General features: G+C 37.7%; 1 protein-coding gene across 1 annotated transcript in view; it reads right to left on the bottom strand.

The window, feature by feature from the left end:
• The window catches only part of CCDC73 (coiled-coil domain containing 73), a 61,130-nt gene extending 43,407 nt beyond the window's left edge, over positions 1-17,723 (bottom strand). The window contains exon 1 of the mRNA XM_063289521.1: positions 17,592-17,723. Coding sequence (XP_063145591.1) covers positions 17,592-17,723 — 132 coding nt within the window. The remainder of the gene's footprint in view (positions 1-17,591) is intronic.
• Positions 17,724-19,717: the final 1,994 nt, after the last annotated feature.

Here is a 19,717-nt window from a genome sequence, read left to right as displayed (position 1 = left end):
GAACAAGGAGCAACAATCACAAGCTCCGGCAGATCCTGCAGTGACAAAAATCCCCTCTTCCCCATTCCATATAAAAGGGAAGGGAAGGGAAGACCAAATAGCCCAGAGGTTCCCAAACTTTCTCGGTTCACAGCGCCATTGGTGTTTCAGTAATTTTGCAATGGTACCCAGCAGTTCTCAGACTGTGAGCTGTGGCTACTCGTCTAGTAATTCACACAATGTCTGACAGATATCAAGTATTGCTGTGTTTCCCTCAAATATTTAAAATGTCCCACAGCACCCCTGTGAGTTTGCTGTGGCACTGCAGAGCCCCGTGGTACACAATTTGGGAACTGCAGGCATAGCCTGGTGCTTTGCATGTCTGCTGGTCTCCTGCTGAACAGAAGGTGGAAGGTAACCAAACTCTTGTCAATTTCTTCCACAATCCCTTTGGAGGAACTGGGGAGCCATCAAGCCAACATTTCGCTTAAAGAACCTGAAACTCAAGCCAGGATGAGAGGTGGTATGTAGCCAGACCGTCTAAAAAACTCCAAATAAAGCAAAACTAAAAGTTTCACAGTGGTTTCAATTATACTGCATCTCAGCCAGTAACGAATAAGTTCAGCACCCTAACACTGCTGATGTCACAGAGATACAGATGTCCAAAGCTCCTTCCAAGCTGGCCTATGGATTCCAGAAACTCCATAGAATTTCTTGCATGGAGTTGTCCTTATTTGCAGGTGTTTTGACCTTTCTCTATAGCTTAAGATAAAGATCTTTCCTGGAGTTTAAATACGCATCAGGCATAAGAAGCTACAAATTATTTCAAGTTGATTTGTTCCACAGTACCATAAATCAGTACAGTAGAATTAAATTTATAATCATTAAACTGTTGTGCTAATAATCAAATATTTGAATAGGAATTATTGATGACAAACATCCTTTTTCCAAAATTATATAAATATTTGGATTAAGCTTGTTTCAGTAAAAGAATTGGAAATAGAGCTTTAAAATAGTGAATGAAAGGAAATTAGATATTGTCTTATTTGAGGAAAAAATGCAGTAGTTACAGAAAAGATATCTCAAAAAGTTGAAGTTTAAAAAACTAATCTTGAACTAAAAGTTAAAGGCATCCTTAAAATCAGCAGTGTTATTTGTTTGCCTGCTTGCTTGTTTTCATTGTAAATAGAATACTTTGATATTTTTTTTGCCTTGAAACAAACAGTCCTGTTGCTCTTTAAAAGGAAAACTTTCTTCTATTTAGGAGAAAAATGTATATCATTTTAAGAAGATAACAAGCAACATAAAACCTTTACAAAGTGTTGCTGTTTTATTAGCTGCCTTAGGACTACAAGGATTTAAGTGTTTTTTACAAAAACACCACCATAACAATAAAAGAGGAGTCATTTGATGGTTTATTTACTCTCTATAACCTTTAGAAAGTGTCAAGCCTTTTGTAAAATGCTTGCTTCAGGCTGTAGTTTTACAAGAAAGGCAGTGTATTGTTCAAACCCCCCTGATTTTTGACCCTGAACAGATTTAGGAATACAGTACAGCTGGCTCTCGTCCAAACAGCCCAAACCAGGTACTTTTACTATCATTTTCAAAATCATAATCCACCTCCTACAAAATTGCCACATCTATTTTTTTATGCTACTCAACCAAACAGTTCTCAGACTTACAGATTCATAGTCTGTTTAGGATGCCATATATAAACTAGCTCCTCAAGTAACACTTGTTCAAATTTAGTGAAAATTTCAAAGTTTAACACCCACTATAGCATGTCTTAAGAGAAGAAAAGTAGGTTCTCTCTTTGTTCCATATATACCGGTAAAGAGGAAAAAGAAACAAAATATTAAAGTGACTAACACAGTTAGTGAATCTGATTTTCTACATATGTTACTTATATTTGGTATTTTTATTGGCATCATCCTAGCATACTATTTAATAAATGCTTTTGCTCTGAGAAATGCTAAAGGGGAGCAGTGTCATTGCAACAAGGAGAAACAGAATCTTCAGGTCAGCACCTGACTTTCATGTACTTTTGCAGTACCCTAGTCAGTGAATTCTCAAATGCTAACATTCTGGGTAATACTTTATTAGAGGTCCACCAGTCTTCCTGCCCTACCTGATTTTTTAATTTTTCTAATTAAAGCAGGAATGGCAAGATAACATGCTACAATGCAAAGCATGAACCTCATGCGCAATCTGCATTTCCAACAATACTTCTGGTCCCACACAGACATCAGAAGCTTAGAAAATGATAGGATACAAATCAGTTATTTTTTTTAAAGGGGGCCCACCTACCCAGCCATTTGCCATTTGAAGTACATTTTCTCTCTAATGTCCTAAACTGGGCCTGCTAACTCTTCATTTTTGAGCATTGTCTTGGTGTCACTAACTTTGTAAGCATCTCAGAATTCCAGGAGATATGCCAAAAAGCAGTTTCTGCGGTAAACCACAATGATGCAGAATAATGACATGCAAACAATAATGTGATCAAGTATGCAAGGCATGCCATTTATATGATTATATCATCACATACATGCCATCATTTGCACCTCTTTGTGGATACTCATGGTACCTAAAGAGATTGTATGTAATTCTTAGTCAAAATCTAAAAATGGATATTTTAAAAATATCTGTTCCACATTCTAGGTCTGCAACCAAACTGTGGTGCTAAGGTCCTGGTATGGTTTGGTTTGGTAAGGTCCTGGTAACTTTTTAATCTTGCTATTATTGTCTTGGCCTCAAGGATACACAAGGCTGTCAAAGTAGACAAGAATTACTTCCATTTTGAATATGAAATGGTGGTCTATAAACTGACTTCTGACAGGTTCCAAGCATCCATTACTAATACATAGATAAGGTACTTTGTATTCTCATTGTAGTGAGGTGCTTCTGGATTCACTTCTCAAAGCAGCTATATCAGCTCAAAGTTGGTTCAAAACCTGCTGCTGCTGAACTCTTGAGAGGAGAGCCTGTGAGGTTTCTGAACCCAATGTTCTGCAGCAATTCAGGCACTAGCTTGCCACATGACCTGCAGATGCAGCAATTAACAACAGATTCAGAAGTTTGTACTTTAGTGATGCAAGTCTTGACTACGTGTCTGGTTGCTCCACAGTAGAAACACAAACTAAGGTCTGTCCTTCTCTGCTTTTAGTGCTATGGACAGGGATCTCTTTACTGCTCCTATTTGCATGGGTTCTTCAGTGTTAGCATCCAAGGATGCCACAGGAAGGAGAATGGGGTGCACAGAGGCTGTAAAACTTTCTCCCCTTATTCTTTCTTCTGTGCTTCAACTCCTCCAATCACCCATCAGTTACCACACAATGTTGGAACAGTTCTTCCAAATTCTCCAGTGAGTCTTATGTCACTAACCCATCTCTCAGTTCATCAGCAAGTCCTTCCCAAAACAGAATGATCACAGAGAGATCATTCCATCCCATATCTCTGGCATACAATGGGAAATTCAATATGTACTCATGAACTCTGTGATCACCCTGCTTTAGCTTGCAAATCTCCTGGTTTGCTATTGTTCTCCTTGCCCAATCATCAAAAGCAGTTCTAAATCTTTTCATGAAGTTCTGGTAATCATCCAGCAATGGATCATTGTCCTCAATGAGGGGCTCAGACCATTTGGCTGTCCCTTCTTTCAGCAGACTCAGAACAAAAACAACCCTAGAGTGATCTGTAGGAAATTCTACTGCCTGACCCTACCATAAACAATTCACATCGAGACATAAAAAACAGAAAATGATCCTGGACTCTCAAACCTCTCCAGCAAATTTTCATGAGAGCAAAGTAATATTGGATGGGCTTCAGACAGTTGAATCGCTCCCAGCTGAGACAACCCTTGCCCCGTTTTCTATGTTAGTTGTACCATGGATTGTACAAGTTATTTGTATATCCATTTGGTATTGATGTTGTAACAATGTTTCAGCAAGTTATTCTGTGGACAGTGGAGTAACCTGAGGACCTGATGCAATCTCCATGATTTAAAGCAAGGTTCAATGCTTCTCTGATTAAAGAGTAGTGAGGCTTTTAAGAGGTAGACCAGGTCAAGGAACAGGTGATAGAAAGACTATTAGGATTCTTCTTTTGTTATAAGCTATAATAATAGAATCTTGAAAGCCTGTAAGAGTTTCCATCTGCTCCCTCTTATATCTAACAAAATCAAGGCAGGGTTACCTTGAGTTTCTTGTCACCCCTCTTCCTTCCCAGGGCTATTTTTACTTATTTTATTTCAGGACTTATATATTCACTCAACTAAAAAAATGTGACAGACTATTGTTGTACATGGGCACTGTACAACAATAAAAGCAAAATTGCAATATCTACAACAACAAAACAACCAAACATCAATGAAGACAACAAGCAAACAGTCAGAGCACACTTTGGTCTAGTGATTAAGGCACTGGGCTAGAAACTAGGAGACTGTGAGTTCTAGTCCCACCTTATGCATGAAAGCTGGCTGGGTGACCTTGAGCTAGTCTCAGCCCAACTCACCTCACAGGGTTGTGGCTGTGGGAAAATAGGAGGAAGAAGGAGTAATAGGTACAGTATGTTCCCTGCCTTGAGTTATTTATAAAAAATAATAAAGGCAGGATGCAAAATAAACAAACAAACAAACCTACCTGCCAAGATGAACTCATCCAATCCCACCCCAGTGCCTGAGGTAACAGCTAGGTCTTGAAAGCCTTCATAAAGGCTAACAGGATTGGGGCCAACCAAATTTCCACAGGGCAAGTGCCACAATGGAAAAGGTGTGTCTCGTGGGTCCTGTCAGATTACTTTCCGTCAAGGAAGGGACCTGGAGCATCCCCATTCTGTTGGAGCCTGTGGGATGGGTAGAAACAACTGGGAACAGGCTGTCCTGCTAAGTGGACATTTACTTGTACCCTCTATATACTGGAGTTAATGTTAGCACCACTACTTAGAAAGATATAGAACTAGTTCTAATGGCTGCCTAGGTGGCTGCTTTTCTTTACCCCACTCTGACCCTGTGACTGAAATTGCACATACAGATAGCTGAATGATGAGTGATTTATGCCCAAACTCTTTCAGCTTGCCTTAAAAAAATCTGAATATAACATTAGTGATGTGCCTTGTAAAATGAAGAAGATAGCTACTCCTCAATCATCTCAAGCCAAAGCTCCATTCCAGATAATGGAGAGGGAGAAAATATGTATAAACTTATTTACTCTACTGAAATTGTGGATAGAGAAGAATGGGTGATGGTTTCCTCTCCAAGCTCTTATGGATTAGATTAGATAGAACTCTGATATATTGCTATCCCAGCAAAATCAAATAAGTTTTGAACTACTAGTGAAACTTCATTTCTAAACAGATGGACTGTAAATTTACAAGTTGGGAACCTGGCATATATGAGATTCATGGATATCTGAAAATCATGAAAGCTTAAACTCTTTAATTTGATAAATTTAATTTAATTTGATAATTTGGAAGTATCAAAGAGAATTATTATTTTTCATGAACCCATAATTAAGATTTTAGAAGAAATGGCTCAATTTCATGATAAGCTCATTACAAATCTACAAACTGAATACTTAAAGTTCATGGGCAACTCACTAGAAATAATTTAAAATAATTAAGCCATCTTTGGATGTTGACCAGCAGAAGACTTTGTTAAATTATATGGAAGAATGGATTCAGGAAATCATCTCCTTGCTGGCTGATTTTAAACTTGAGATAATGGACACCTAAAGAGAGCAAGAGGCAATCCCTCACAGAGATCTAACCCTTTAATTGTTAAATTTCTGAAGTTTACAACTAGAGGTAACCTTTTACAACTTTTAAGACAAGCTATTGAATTGAACAAGCATGGCTATTGCGATTTATCAAGATATTTCTTTACAGTAGTTTATTTTGTATTCAGCAATTTTCTGTCTCTCTCTTGGAAATGAGATTAAAAAATTTACCAGCCCACCTGGCACTGTGGAATTTTTACAAGCTCTATGGTTATCTGATAAGTAACAGCTCCCCCTCTCTTTCACCTTTTTCTTTTCTTTTTCTTTTTTGCTACTAGTAACAGCTAGTTTCCTATATCTCTATTCCCAGGGTCAAAGGGAGTAAGTGGGGCTTAGCAGTAACCTAAACAAAACTGGAGGTTAAACATGGAAAGAATTTTTTCCCCATTTCCTTTTTCCTTTTTAACATTAGCACAGTTGGGGTGGGTGCTTTCTTTTTTTGTTTTACTTTTTGTATTCAGTTTCATTTCTTTCAACTTAGATCCATATCCACCATTTAAATATTTCCTTTTTATGGATTTGATATTCCATAAGATTAATACAGTACACAATGATTCTATCATTGGGAAATTGACCTTGAGAAATATTTTGTCTACAAGGAGGCATGGTAATTAAAATAGACAGTTCAAATGTAAATGGACTTCAATCAAAAAGAAAAAAGGGACAAATCTGCAACAAGTTCAAAAAATTACAACCCCAGAAATCTTTATGTTGCAAGAAACACATATTCTGCCTCATGAACAGCAATTTTTGACACCTAGGAGCTGGATTGGAGAAATCTACATTAGTGGATACACAAACTAAAATATATTATGTTTAACAGCAATTTAAAAATTGATCAATTATATGCACATTGTGATAGTAAAGGACACGTTTCTGATAGTAAAGATAGTTACTGTCACTATTGCTCTGATTAACATTTATAGTTCTATTAAGAACACTCTTGAAGTAGTGTTTCTCTAAATTATATTCTGTGAACTATCAATATAAATTTGTGCTGGAAATTTCATCATAATTCAAGATTATCAGTTGCATAAAGCACTTTAAAAAAGTTATTTTTCTTAAAATTGGAAAGTATTACAAGCATATATTTTGGAATTTAAGTTAATAGATATTTGAAATATTTAAAACCAAAACATAGAGAATACATTTTTTTCTCATATGGGTATCAAAATTGTTTTATATTATTTATTTATGTATTCATTCATTCATTCCACTTTGGTAGATCAACTTATGGACTCTTCAGTAGGCCCAGCTGCAATCTCAGATCATGCTTCACTGACTCTAATTATGAGTTTTAACTATACAGACAGTCCTCATTCAGAATTCGGACCAGCAATTTAATCAATAAGCAAACGGGTCACTAAGTAAAATCACAACTGTGCTTATGATCTTACTTAAGCTTTCCTTTGATTTACAGACCTGCAAAGGTCATAAATGTGAGGATTGCTTGTAAGGTTATTTTTAATCACCATTGTAACTGTGAACAGTCACTAAACAAGGAAGTCACTAAAGAAGGATTACCTGTAATTCAGCCAATTTTAGAGGTCTCCAAATATTTCTCTTATACAGGAGACTCCTTTTGTAGAATATATTAAGAAATAAATTTGTTCTTTTTTAAAAAATGAATCAGGGCTCTACCAAGACATTAATCCTACGTCTTTAAGATCCCATCTAGGGATCCATTATCTGTTTTGCCTCAACAAAAAAGAAATTCAGAGACTCTAATCTTATACATTTGGAAAAGATGGCTAAAGATGCACAGTTGTTATATGCAAGAAATCCTACAGATGAATCATAGCCAGTTTGGTCTAGAGGTTAAGGTGCTGGGCTAGAAACCAGGAGTCTGTGAGTTCTAGTCCTGCCTTAAGCATGAAAGTCTGCTAGGTGACCTTGGGCCAGTCACACTCTCTCAGCCCAACCCATCTCACAGGGTTGTTGTGGGGAAAATAGGAGGAGGAAGGAGTATTAGGTATGTTCGCCGCCTTGAGTTATTTATAAAAATAATAAAGGTAGGATAAAAATTAAATAAATAATAAAATAATATCAAGCATTTAGAGCAGCAAAGCTAAAATTGGGGCTACTACACTCAGAACAAAATGAATACTCATGGAAGATCTGTCAGAAATATTGGGATCAGGAGAGAAAGTTGGAAAGTTATTGATTTATTATTAAATTATTAAAACAAAAAAAAACCCACAAAATTTTATATTCAGAATTCAGGCCAACGGTGGACAGTTATTTGCTAAGACCGAATCTATCAATTATTAGTTTTGTGACTTTTAGGTTGTAAGTTATCAGTTATACAAATTAGGGACGTCTGTAACCAAACATCAAATTACTAATTTCCTGGGAAATAGTGAAACAGAATTAATCTCTCAGGAAAATAAAGTGGCACAACCATTGATAGTATAAAAAAAATAGAGACACTTCAATCTCTTCAAATTGGAAAGAGCCCCCAGAATCAATGGACTTCTAGATTAAAAAATATAGAACTGTCATAGGCTTATTGACATCTATACTGTTAAGGTCTATAATGAATCATTTTGAAAGGTGAAAGGTGAAAGGTCCCCTGTGCAAGCACCGAGTCATGTCTCACCCTTTGGGGGGACACTGCTTTCGTGATGTTTTCTTGGCAGACTATAGCAGGGTGGTTTGCCATTGCCTTCCCCAGTCGTCACCTTCCCCAGCAAGCTGGGAACTCATTTTACTGACCTCAGAAGAATGGAAGGCTGAGTCGACCTGAGCCGGCTACCCGAGAATCCAGCTTCCGCTGGAAGAGTTTTGGTTGCAATACTGCCACCTACCACTCTGCACCACATGAGGCACTCTCTATATTTCCTTTACAATTTTATGAAGCCTGAGAAAGAACGTACCAGATGTGCTGGTTATAGACCAATATCTTTGCTTATTGTGGACTCTAAAATACTAACTGCAACATTAGCCAGAAGGCTACAGAAAGTGATACCATCTATAATCCACCCATCATAATCTGGATTTATAAAAAATAGACAAGCTTCTAACAATAGCCACCTGATTATTGATATTTTGGGTATTGCAACAGATAAGTTAGAATCAGCTGTCCTAGTTTTGTTAGACATGGAAAGGGCCTTTGATCTGGTTCAGACTGAATTTATGAAGGGCGTTCTAAGAAGATATGGGCTCCCACCTGTTGGCATTTCTTTGTTTTTGCTCAGACCAAGCCACTACGTTACCATGGTAATTGAGTACTTTCTTAAGTATTGGCAGCGTGAAGAGGTCGAACTTAATTGTCCTCAGTTTGGGTGTTAATAAGCTGCATTGCCTGGGGGAGGAACTTGCTTGGACTTGTTTTAGTTTCACTTTTGCAGCCTCTCGTCCCCGTCCTGAGTGTGTGTGAATGCACAGTTTGTAAAGTATGTTTTTGTGCTTCCTGTAAATACATTTATTTTAATAGAAATGCCTGGTGTGTGTGATTTTTCTGATCTCTTGGGCCAAATGCTTTCTAGCACTCTGACACCACCATCTTTTGTTCATTGGATTACAAACTGGTATGTTCATCCAGTGGGTAAGTTATTACCGATGGATTTGTCTCTCAATCTATCACACTATACTTTGGCACCCATCAAGAATGTCCCTTATCAACTTTAGTCTTTAGTTTGGTTCTTGAGCCACCCATTGGCTTCTTTTATTAGTCTCATGATATTGAGGGTGTGGTAGAACTCAGTAATGAATATAAATTATTTTTATATGCTTATGATATTATGGCTATCCTTGATAATTATGCCATGTAATTACTAAAGTTTATTGAAGTTGTACAACAACATGGTTATATTCTGGTAAAACCATTAACTAGAACAAGTCAAACTGCTGCATTTGTAATCTATAGATAGAGATTACAGTAAGAGATTAGAATGTACAATCTGTACTGATTTAATAAAATACTTGGGTTTCTGTCTTTCTCAGAATATATTACAGCATGTTGAATTAAATATGTATAAATGTATAGATATAATTTCAGTAGATATAACTTAATGGATAAAACCTTGGGGAAAGATTAATCTCATCAAAATTAATATTACATTGAGATTAATGTATATTTTAAAAGGGATTCCAGTGTTAATCCTATTAGATACTTTACATAGAAGATAAGTTAATGAGAATGTTTTTATGGTGGGCTAAAGCCCCTCAAGTATCCTTGACCAAACTAACTTTATGATAATGGTGGCTGAAACCTATCATATTGTCAACTATATCACTGGGCTTTAATTATAACAAATTCCTTTGGAATGAGATCTTTTATGAATATTCTCCTATTTAGGCATTTCTGGAGAGTAAGTGTGTTAACACCTCTGAAATCTTGGCAAGTTTTAGGATCCAGGAATATTAAACAAGTTCTTTGTTTCAGACTTGAGAGTGCCAGGCACATTTGATCATTAATAGGCAAGTTGTTAAATTTTTATCCTGAATCACATAAGAAATGGATGTTGTAGAATAACCCAAATTTGAAATTACTGGAAGGCTTTGACTAAATAAAGGATTGATCCCTTATATCTAGTGTGGCCCCAAAACACTAATAGCTGTTGAGGTACTTGCAATTTTAGGATCCTTAATAAATGTAGCACTTGAACAGAAATCAACAATTCAATTTTATACGGAAGTATAAGTAACAGGAAAATTAGTATTAGTTACATATTTGAATTGTGGAATAATAAATATTATTTTAAAATGAAATACGTTATTCATAAAATATTTTGTGTTTATTGGATCCCTCAAAGAATGTTTAAAAAGAGATGGACATTAGATTTTTTTGTATGTTGGCAATGTAAGAAATATCAAGGTTCTTTAGCTCAGGGTTCCTCAACCTTGGCAACTCTAAGCTGTGCGGACTTCAACTCCCAAAAAGCTGGCTGGGGAATTCTGGGAGTTCAAGTCCGCACAGCTTAGAGTTGCCAAGGTTGAGGAACCCTGCTTTAGCTCATTGTTCTGGTTGTATCCAGCTATAGTCTTGTTCTGGTTTCAAATCATTACATATGTCAATAGAGTTTTGGGAAGAAGTATTATATTTAAAGATCTTAATGTCATGTTGAACCACACTCTTAAAATCAGGAAGTTGTCATCTCACAAAGAGAATACATAAATGGAAAGAAACTTACCATTCTGATTTTAAGGAATGGATCTAGGCTATCAATCTGTTACCTATCTTTGAAAAATCTCTGTGCTCTAACAATGAGAATGTAAAGCAATTTGTTTCTATATGATCTGCATTTAATGATAAGCTTAAGGAGCAAATTAATTTTATATCACTATTAGTAGTTATTATATGGAATTTTTTCCTGTTAATTAGTTTTATTGGGTTTTTGGTCATGTTTATTTTATTCACCATATTATATATAGGGTTTTTGTTCCTTTACTCGATAACCACTATTTATCCTTTTTTTCTGTTGGTGCTATTTTTTTGTATTCCCCCATTAATTCTTTTTAAAGAAAGATTCAGAACCTAACTGCAGAATTTACTGTTATTCAGTCAACAATAGCACAGAAAAACTGCAGAAAAAAGGATAAGTACAATTTTATGCAGCATTCTATTTGAAGTGCAGCAGAAAAATTTAAGTAACGACTGTTGGATGCCACTTTGGTAACGATTTGGCATCTAGAGTCAGGTGATAGTAATTTTAATGCCTTGTCAAAAAGAACAGTTGTAGAAAAAAAGGGGTTTTCAAGACAAATTAGGCCTATGGAAAGCCTTTTCATAAACTAATAAATTGTAAAGGCAAGCAAAATTTACATCCTGATAAGAAAAACATTTCTGAAAGCATATGCATGTCTGCTATTCAGTTGTATCCAGGATTAAGCATTTAACAAATAATGTGAATGACAATTTGATTTAAACAGGAAAAAAATTCAAAGCTACGGATGAAAGTGCATATGCTTCAGGTACTATACAATATGTAGCGGTCATTAGAGATGTGGACTGTAATTTGAAAAAACTGAAGAATTACTAGACTTGATACAATTGAAGGATACCACAATGGGTGAGGACATATTTCAAAGACTAGAAAAATGTATTGAAAAAACTGCGCTGTCATGAAAGACACTCTTATTTTTGGTTGCTGATGTTGCATAATCAATTGTTCTGAAAAAATGGGTGTTGCTGAATTGTTGAAGAAAAAACATGACACCTTCAAGAAACCAAGAATCAACATTCCTAGCATTACACTACATTTTCACTAAGAAGCCCTGTGTAATAACAGCCTATAAATACAGGATATTTTGTATGTTAAAATGGTAAATTTTACATATGTGTGCAGGAAATGAATCATAAGCAGTTCATTTCAATTGTTTTATATACCATTTGCTGTGAAAATTGGCAATGTGGTAGAGGAAATGAAGACTATTTTAGTGGAGCTACACTGTGACATCATTTTGAGACAGAAGTGCATAGATGCCAGAATTCCAGTTATCTGCCACTTTGTTTCCTGAGACAGATTCTGCAAGTTACTCACTAGTTCCACAGTAATATTATCAGTCTTTGAAGGTACATATATATGTCAACAGTTTTTCTCATCTATGAAAATTAACAAATCCATGTTGAGGTCAAGGCTGACTGATGAACAATAGCAAGTAAATTGAGATTGGCTTCAGCTCAAGACATTAAATCAAATACTGGTTTAATGAAAGGCTGCCAGATAAGAGGCCAGAGTGAAATAGTGAAAAAATACTTCGGAAGACTAGCAGAGCGCATCCACGAACACCAACTAGCAGTCAGAAGACATGATGAGAACTCCTTAATCTCACAACACATGGACAGACTCAACCACAGTTTCAACTGGGAAACTGTGAGCATCCTTAACCAAGCCAAATCCAAAAATGCCAGAAAATTCCTGGAAGCCTGGCACTCAGACAAAGCAGCCATCAACAGACACATAGAGGTAAACAACATTTACATACCATTCAAAAGAGACAATAGAAAAGCCAAAAGACCAGAACACCTCCTCACCAGCAATCAACAGCCAAAAGAACAGAATACCTCCTTGCCAGATATGCAAAAATCAACACTAGGATTAACACCAGATGAACCATCAAACAGCACAATACACCCTAATCAAGGAAGTATTAACTCAGGCAATCAACCAAGCAGCAAACAACAGCCCAATCAAAGAACTCTGAAGAAGAGAACAACACCCCTACCAACACAAGCAGGGCAAGCCACAGTATATAAACTGAGAGCAAGGCCCACTCCCTCTTTGCACTGAAGATGTTGCCTAGTTTGGCACTGAAACATCTGCAAGAAAACAACAGGGCTCAGAGAGCACCAAGGACTCCACAGTTCAACCCTGAGCTACAAATACTCACTTCAATTGGTATATTTTGCTTCATTTTGTATTTATAAGTTGAATTTAAGTGTTCTCCTTTAATCACCTTTAATCATAATCTTTAGTTCCTTCTAGTTCCCTCTAGTGTCTAATTTTTAAAGTCTTATCTTTTTATGTTTTTTTTTAAGAATTCAAAACAAAAGCATTTTCCCACAGGAAGGATTCTTTATAATTAATTCCAAAATCTTATTTCAAATTTATCTGGAACCTTACTCAATTTGTAACTTTCTAAAATCAAAGTTCTAATTACCGTTTTGCTGTTTATTCCAGAAAAAAAAAAGTCCTTAACTTGTATTTAAAATTTATCTCACTAAGGATTGAAGGAAACTTACCTGGTGCTATAAAACCTGTCAATCCAAAGGTTCCTAATAGCTGAAAAGCAGTTAGCAAGCAATTTCTGAAAGTGATTAGAAAAGGAAGTATGCGAACCCAGTGTCCTTTTGAAGGCACTGACCGCGGTTTGAGCAAGATGGCTATTCCTTCATCTCCCAGAACTCTAAACCCTCTGGCAACCACTGTTTTGCAGTCTCCTCACAGGGAGCAACTGTCTGGAGCACTTGTGGGTGATCTCAGATCCTCTCCTTGTCCAGAAAGGAGTTACGAAGAGCCTGTCTAGTCACCAGTTCTTCATTCTGCTGCAGTTGTCAGCTCTGCTTTTCGCGGAGCCATCTTAAGTTCACAATTTCTTCCCCGAAAGTCCCTAAAAATAGTTTTGTTATCCAATAAAGTAAACAGAGTGGTCACTGGCAGAAAGGTATTTCAATGACTTTTCTGTATTCTTCATATTCAGACATGGTACACATCTACTACAATAGGGGTTTTGAACTTAAGTTGTTACAATTGCCACTTGAAAGCTAGTTCTGTTATCCAATAAAGTTTTTTAACTAAATACATTTACATTTAATAGCATACCCTGATACTGCTCATTTTCTTTATTATTGACTCAGTAGAGATTTTTGTTTCTAAGTATAAAAAGGCTGCAGTGTAGCAGCCTCCTGGCTAATGATCTAGTTCTCATGTGGCACTTGTAACAACTTAAGTTCAAAACCCCACTGTAGTAGCTGTGTGTTGTTGTTTATTTGTTTAGTCGCTTCCGACTCTTCATGACTTCATGGACCAGCCCACGCCAGAGCTTCCTGTCGGTCGTCAACACCCCCAGCTCTCCCAGGGACAAATCCATCACCTCTAGAATATCATCCATCCACCTTGTCCTTGGTCGGCCCCTCTTCTTTTTGCCCTCCACTCTCCCTAGCATCAGCATCTTCTCCAGGGTGTCCTGTCTTCTCATTATGTTGCCAAAGTATTTCAGTTTTGCCTTTAATACCATTCCCTCAAGTGAGCAGTCTGGCTTTATTTCCTGGAGTATGGACTGGTTTGATCTTCTTGCAGTCCAAGGCACTCTCAGAATTTTCCTCCAACACCACAGTTCAAAAGCATCGATCTTCCTTCTCTCAGCCTTCCTTATGGTCCAGCTCTCGCAGCCTTATGTTACTACGGGGAACACCATTGCTTTAACTATGCAGACCTTTGTTGTCAGTGTGATGTCTCTGCTCTTAACTATTTTATCGAGATTTGTCATTGCTCTTCTCCCAAGGATTAAGCGTCTTCTGATTTCCTGACTGCAGTCAGCATCTGCAGTAATCTTCGCACCTAGAAATACAAAGTCTTTCACTGCTTCTACGTTTTCTCCCTCTATTTGCCAGTTATCAATCACGCTGGTTGCCATAATCTTGGTTATTTTGAGGTTTAGCTGCAAGCCAGCTTTTGCACTTTCTTTTTTCACCTTCATCATAAGGCTCCTCAGTTCCTCTTCGCTTTCAGCCATCAAAGTGGTATCATCTGCATATCTGAGATTGTTAATGTTTCTTCCAGCGATTTTAACTCCAGCCTTGGATTCCTCAAGCCCAGCATGCCGCATGATGTGTTCTGCGTACAAGTTGAATAGGTAGGTTGAGAGTATACAGCCCTGCTGTACTCCTTTCCCAATCAAAAACCAGTCCATTGTTATGTGGTCTGTTCTTACTGTTGCTACTTGGTCGTTATACAGATTCTTCAGGAGGCATACAAGATGACTTGATATCCCCATACCACTAAGAACTTGCCACAATTTGTTATGGTCCACACAGTCAAAGGCTTTAGAATAGTCAATAACACAGAAATAGATCTTTTTCTGAAACTCCCTGACTTTTTCCATTATCCATCGGATATTGGCAGTTTGGTCCCTAGTTCCTCTGCCTTTTCTAAACCCAGCTTGTACCTCTGGCAATTCTCGCTCCATGAATTGCTGAAGTCTACCTTGCAGGATCTTGAGCATTACCTTACTGGCATGTGAAATGAGTGCCACTGTTCAATAGTTTGAACATTCTTTAGTGTTTCCCTTTTTTGGTATGGGGATATAAGTTGAATTTTTTCCAGTCTGATGGCCATTCTTGTGTTTTCCAAATTTGCTGGCATATAGCATGCATTACCTTGACAGCATCATCTTGCAAGATTTTGAACAGTTCAGCTGGGATGCCGTCGTCTCCTGCTGCCTTGTTATTAGCAATGCTTCTTAAGGCCCATTCAACCTCACTCTTCAGGATGTCTGGCTCTAGCTCACTGACCACACCGTCAAAGCTATCCCCGATATTGTTATCCTTCCTATACAGGTCTTCTGTATATTCTTGCCACCTTTTCTGGATCTCTTCTTCTGTTAGGTCCTTGCCATCTTTGTTTTTGATCATGCCCATTTTTGCCTGGAATTTACCTCCGATGTTTCTAATTTTCTGGAAGAGGTCTCTTGTCCTTCCTATTCTATTGTCTTCTTCCACTTCCGCGCATTGCTTGTTTAAAAATAATTCCTGATCTCTTCTGGCTAACCTCTGGAATTTTGCATTTAATTGGGCATATCTCCCCCTATCACTGTTGCCTTTTGCTTTCCTTCTTTCTTGGGCTACTTCCATTTTCCCTTCTTGGTTTTCTCTTTCTTTGGGATGTATTTTGTTGCCGCCTCCTGAACAATGTTGCGGACTTCTGTCCATAGTTCTTCCGGGACCCTATCTACTAAGTCCAGTCCCTTAAATCTATTCTTCACCTCCACTGCATATTCCTTAGGAATTTTAGTGAGCTCATATCTAGCTGATCTGTGGGTCTTCCCTAATCTCTTTAGTCTGATCCTAAATTGTGCAAGAAGTAATTTGTGATCTGAACTACAGTCAGCTCCAGGTCTTGTTTTTACCGACTGTAGAGATGTCCGCCACCTTTGGCTGCAAAGGATATAGTCAATCTGATTTCGGTGTTGTCCATCTGGGGAAGTCCATGTATAAAGCCGTCTCATAGGTTGTTTGAAGAGAGTGTTTGTTATGCAGACTGAGTTGTCTTGGCAAAATTCTATCAGCCTATGTCCTGCTTCGTTTTGTTCTCCCAGGCCATGCTTACCTGTAATTCGAGGTGTCATCTGACTGCTCACCTTAGCATTCCAGTCTCCTGTGATGAAAATAACATCTCTTTTAGGCGTGTTGTCCACTAGGTACTGCAGATCCTCATAGAACTGCTCTACTTCAGCTTCTTCAGCATCTGTGGTTGGGGCGTCTATTTGGATCACGGTGATGTTAGATGGCTTGCCCTGAATTCAAATTGAGATCATTCTATCATTTTTTGGATTGTATCCAAGCACTGCTTTAGCCACTTTACTATTAATTATGAAGGCTACTCCATTTCTTCTGTGGTCCTCTTGTCCACAGTAGTAGATCTGGTGGTCATTTGATGTGAAGTGGCCCATTCCAGTCCATTTCAGTTCACTGACACCCAAAATGTCTATCTTTAATCTTGACATCTCACCAATGACCACATCCAATTGCCCTGGCTCATAGATCTTACATTCCAGGTTCCAATGGTGTGTTGATCCTTAGAACATCGGATTCGTCGTTCACCACCAGCACCATCGGCTGCTAGCCATCCTTTCGGCTTTGAGCTAGCTGCGTCATCATGTCTGGGGCTAGTTGAACTCATCCTCTGTTCCTCCCCAGTAGCATTTTGACCATCTTCCGACCTGGGGGTCTTATCTTCCAATGGTATACCGACATATCTCTGGTTGTACTGATCCATTTAGTTTTCACGGCAAGAATACTGGGGTGGGTTGCCATTACCTTCCCCAGGGATCGCATTTAGTCTGACCTCTCTGTCATGACCTTCCCATCTTGGGTGGCCCTTCACGGTTTAGCTCATGGCATCATTGAGGTGCTCAAGCTCCAGCACCACGACAAGGTAACAATCCTTTGCTGAAGAGTAGCTGTGTACCATGTCTGAATATGAAGAACCATTAAAATACCTTTCTGCTAGTAACCACTCTGTTTACTTATTGGGTTTCCAATAGTTTGAGATACTTAGGAATGGAGATATTGTAACTTGTTTTAATAAATCTTATTGTATATTCATCTTGCTGATTTTATTTCATTAACATTTGACATTAATTCAAGAACTAAACATAAATAATAAATGCACCTACCCTTCTCATACGCAGTTCTTCTACTGCCTCCAGAAAAGTTGTTTTGAAATCTAGTAGCTGAATAGAAAGCAATGCTTCTGAGGAGTTTTGTAAGGAATATGCTGCTATTTCTTTATCTAAATCTTCATCCATTTAACCTATGGAATCTAAAAAAAAAGTTTTTTTCTTAAAAATTTAATCCAGTATATTATTGTTTACTGCCTATAAGAATATCAGCAAAGAATTAGCAAAAGTACAAGCAATAATATTAAGGACAATGTTTGACCAGTTCCCCCACTCCTGGATTAGTTGGAGGGTAACACAGCAGTGCAGAAAGCATAAAGGCAGAGAAGAATGGAAGATCTTGCTTTCCCCTTGATTTTAAACTTTGAATGACATTAAGTAATATGCCCAAGGTCTATGCTTGTTATTCAGATTAAAGACTACATTTATCTTTGAATGGCATGCTAGGGCTTCTCACATAAAATGGCCAGAGCCAGAACAAAACATACATTTCAGTTAAATTTTATTTAATTTTAATTACAAATAATTTAATACAGTTAATATGATTACAATTTAATTACAAATAATTTAATACAATTAATATGATTACTTCCCATGTATTTAGCAATATTTTATTTCAGTCTCAGTAAATATTACAATATTACAATTTGATGAACATTTTTGGATGGGCTCTGATTGGACTACACCCATGAATCTGTGGGAAGTAAAGTCATCTTGTCTGCCTCCTGAGGAATATGTATAATGACCAAGTAGCAACAGTAAGAACAGACCACGGAACAACGGACTGGTTTAAGATTGGGAAAGGAGTACGGCAGGGCTGTATACTCTCACCCTACCTATTCAACTTGTATGCAGAACACATCATGCGACAAGCTGGCCTTGAGGAATCCAAGGCTGGGGTTAAAATCACTGGAAGAAACATTAACAATCTCAGATATGCAGATGATACCACTTTGATGGCTGAAAGCGAAGAGGAACTGAGGAGCCTTATGATGAAGGTGAAAGAAGAAAGTGTAAAAGCTGGCTTGCAGCTAAACCTCAAAAAAACCAAGATTATGGCAACCGGCTTGATTGATAACTGGCAAATAGAGGGAGAAAATGTAGAGGCAGTGAAAGACTTTGTATTTCTAGGCACAAAGATTACTGCAGATGCTGACTGCAGTCAGGAAATCAGAAGACATTTAATCCTTGGGAGAAGAGCAATGACAAATCTCAATAAAGCAGAGACATCACACTGACAACAAAGGTCCGCATAGTTAAAGCAATGGTATTCCCAGTAGTAACATATGGCTGCGAGAGCTGGACCATAAGGAAGGCTGAGAGAAGGAAGATCGATGCTTTTGAACTGTGGTGTTGGAGGAAAATTCTGAGAGTGCCTTGGACTGCAAGACGATCAAACCAGTCCATCCTCCAGGAAATAAAGCCAGATTGCTCACTTGAGGGAATGATATTAAAGGCAAAACTGAAATACTTTGGCCACATAATGAGGACACCCTGGAGAAGATGATGATGCTAGGGAAAGTGGAAGGCAAAAGGAAGAGGGGCCAACCAAGGGCAAGATGGATGGATGATATTCTAGAGGTGACGGACCCGTCCTTGGGGGAGCTGGGGGTGTTGACAACCGACAGGAAGCTCTGGTGTGGGCTAGTCCATGAAGTCACGAAGAGTCGGAAGCGACTGAATGAATAAACAACAAACAACAAAGACATCCTGGTGGAAGGCATAACTTTATAGAAGCTTATTTTCAAAATATATTCACTAAAATCAAACTGAAAAATTACATGTTTGAACAAAACAAAAATGGGAATACATGTGAAAGGAAAGGAGAAATGGATTGGATGGGATGGGATGGGATGGGATGGGATGGGATGGGATGGGATGGGATGGGATAAGAAGAAAATACAATTGAAAGATGGGTAAACAAACAGAGAAACTCAAAGATGATTAAAAATAAATTAGTTTTGTCTGTCTTCTTCATATAAAAGAAAACACTGCCACACACACAACTGCACAAAAACAGATCCTGTGTGACAATGAAATTTGTGGGTTACGACAACAAATATACATCAACCCATCCTAAAGACTGAGTTTGGGACAAGTGTCCCTCTGATTTGAAGACAAAC

Source organism: Candoia aspera, chromosome 1, assembly GCF_035149785.1.
Source record: "Candoia aspera isolate rCanAsp1 chromosome 1, rCanAsp1.hap2, whole genome shotgun sequence".
Classification (NCBI taxonomy): Eukaryota; Metazoa; Chordata; class Lepidosauria; order Squamata; family Boidae; genus Candoia; species Candoia aspera.
This window is presented reverse-complemented; position numbering and strand designations above follow the sequence as displayed.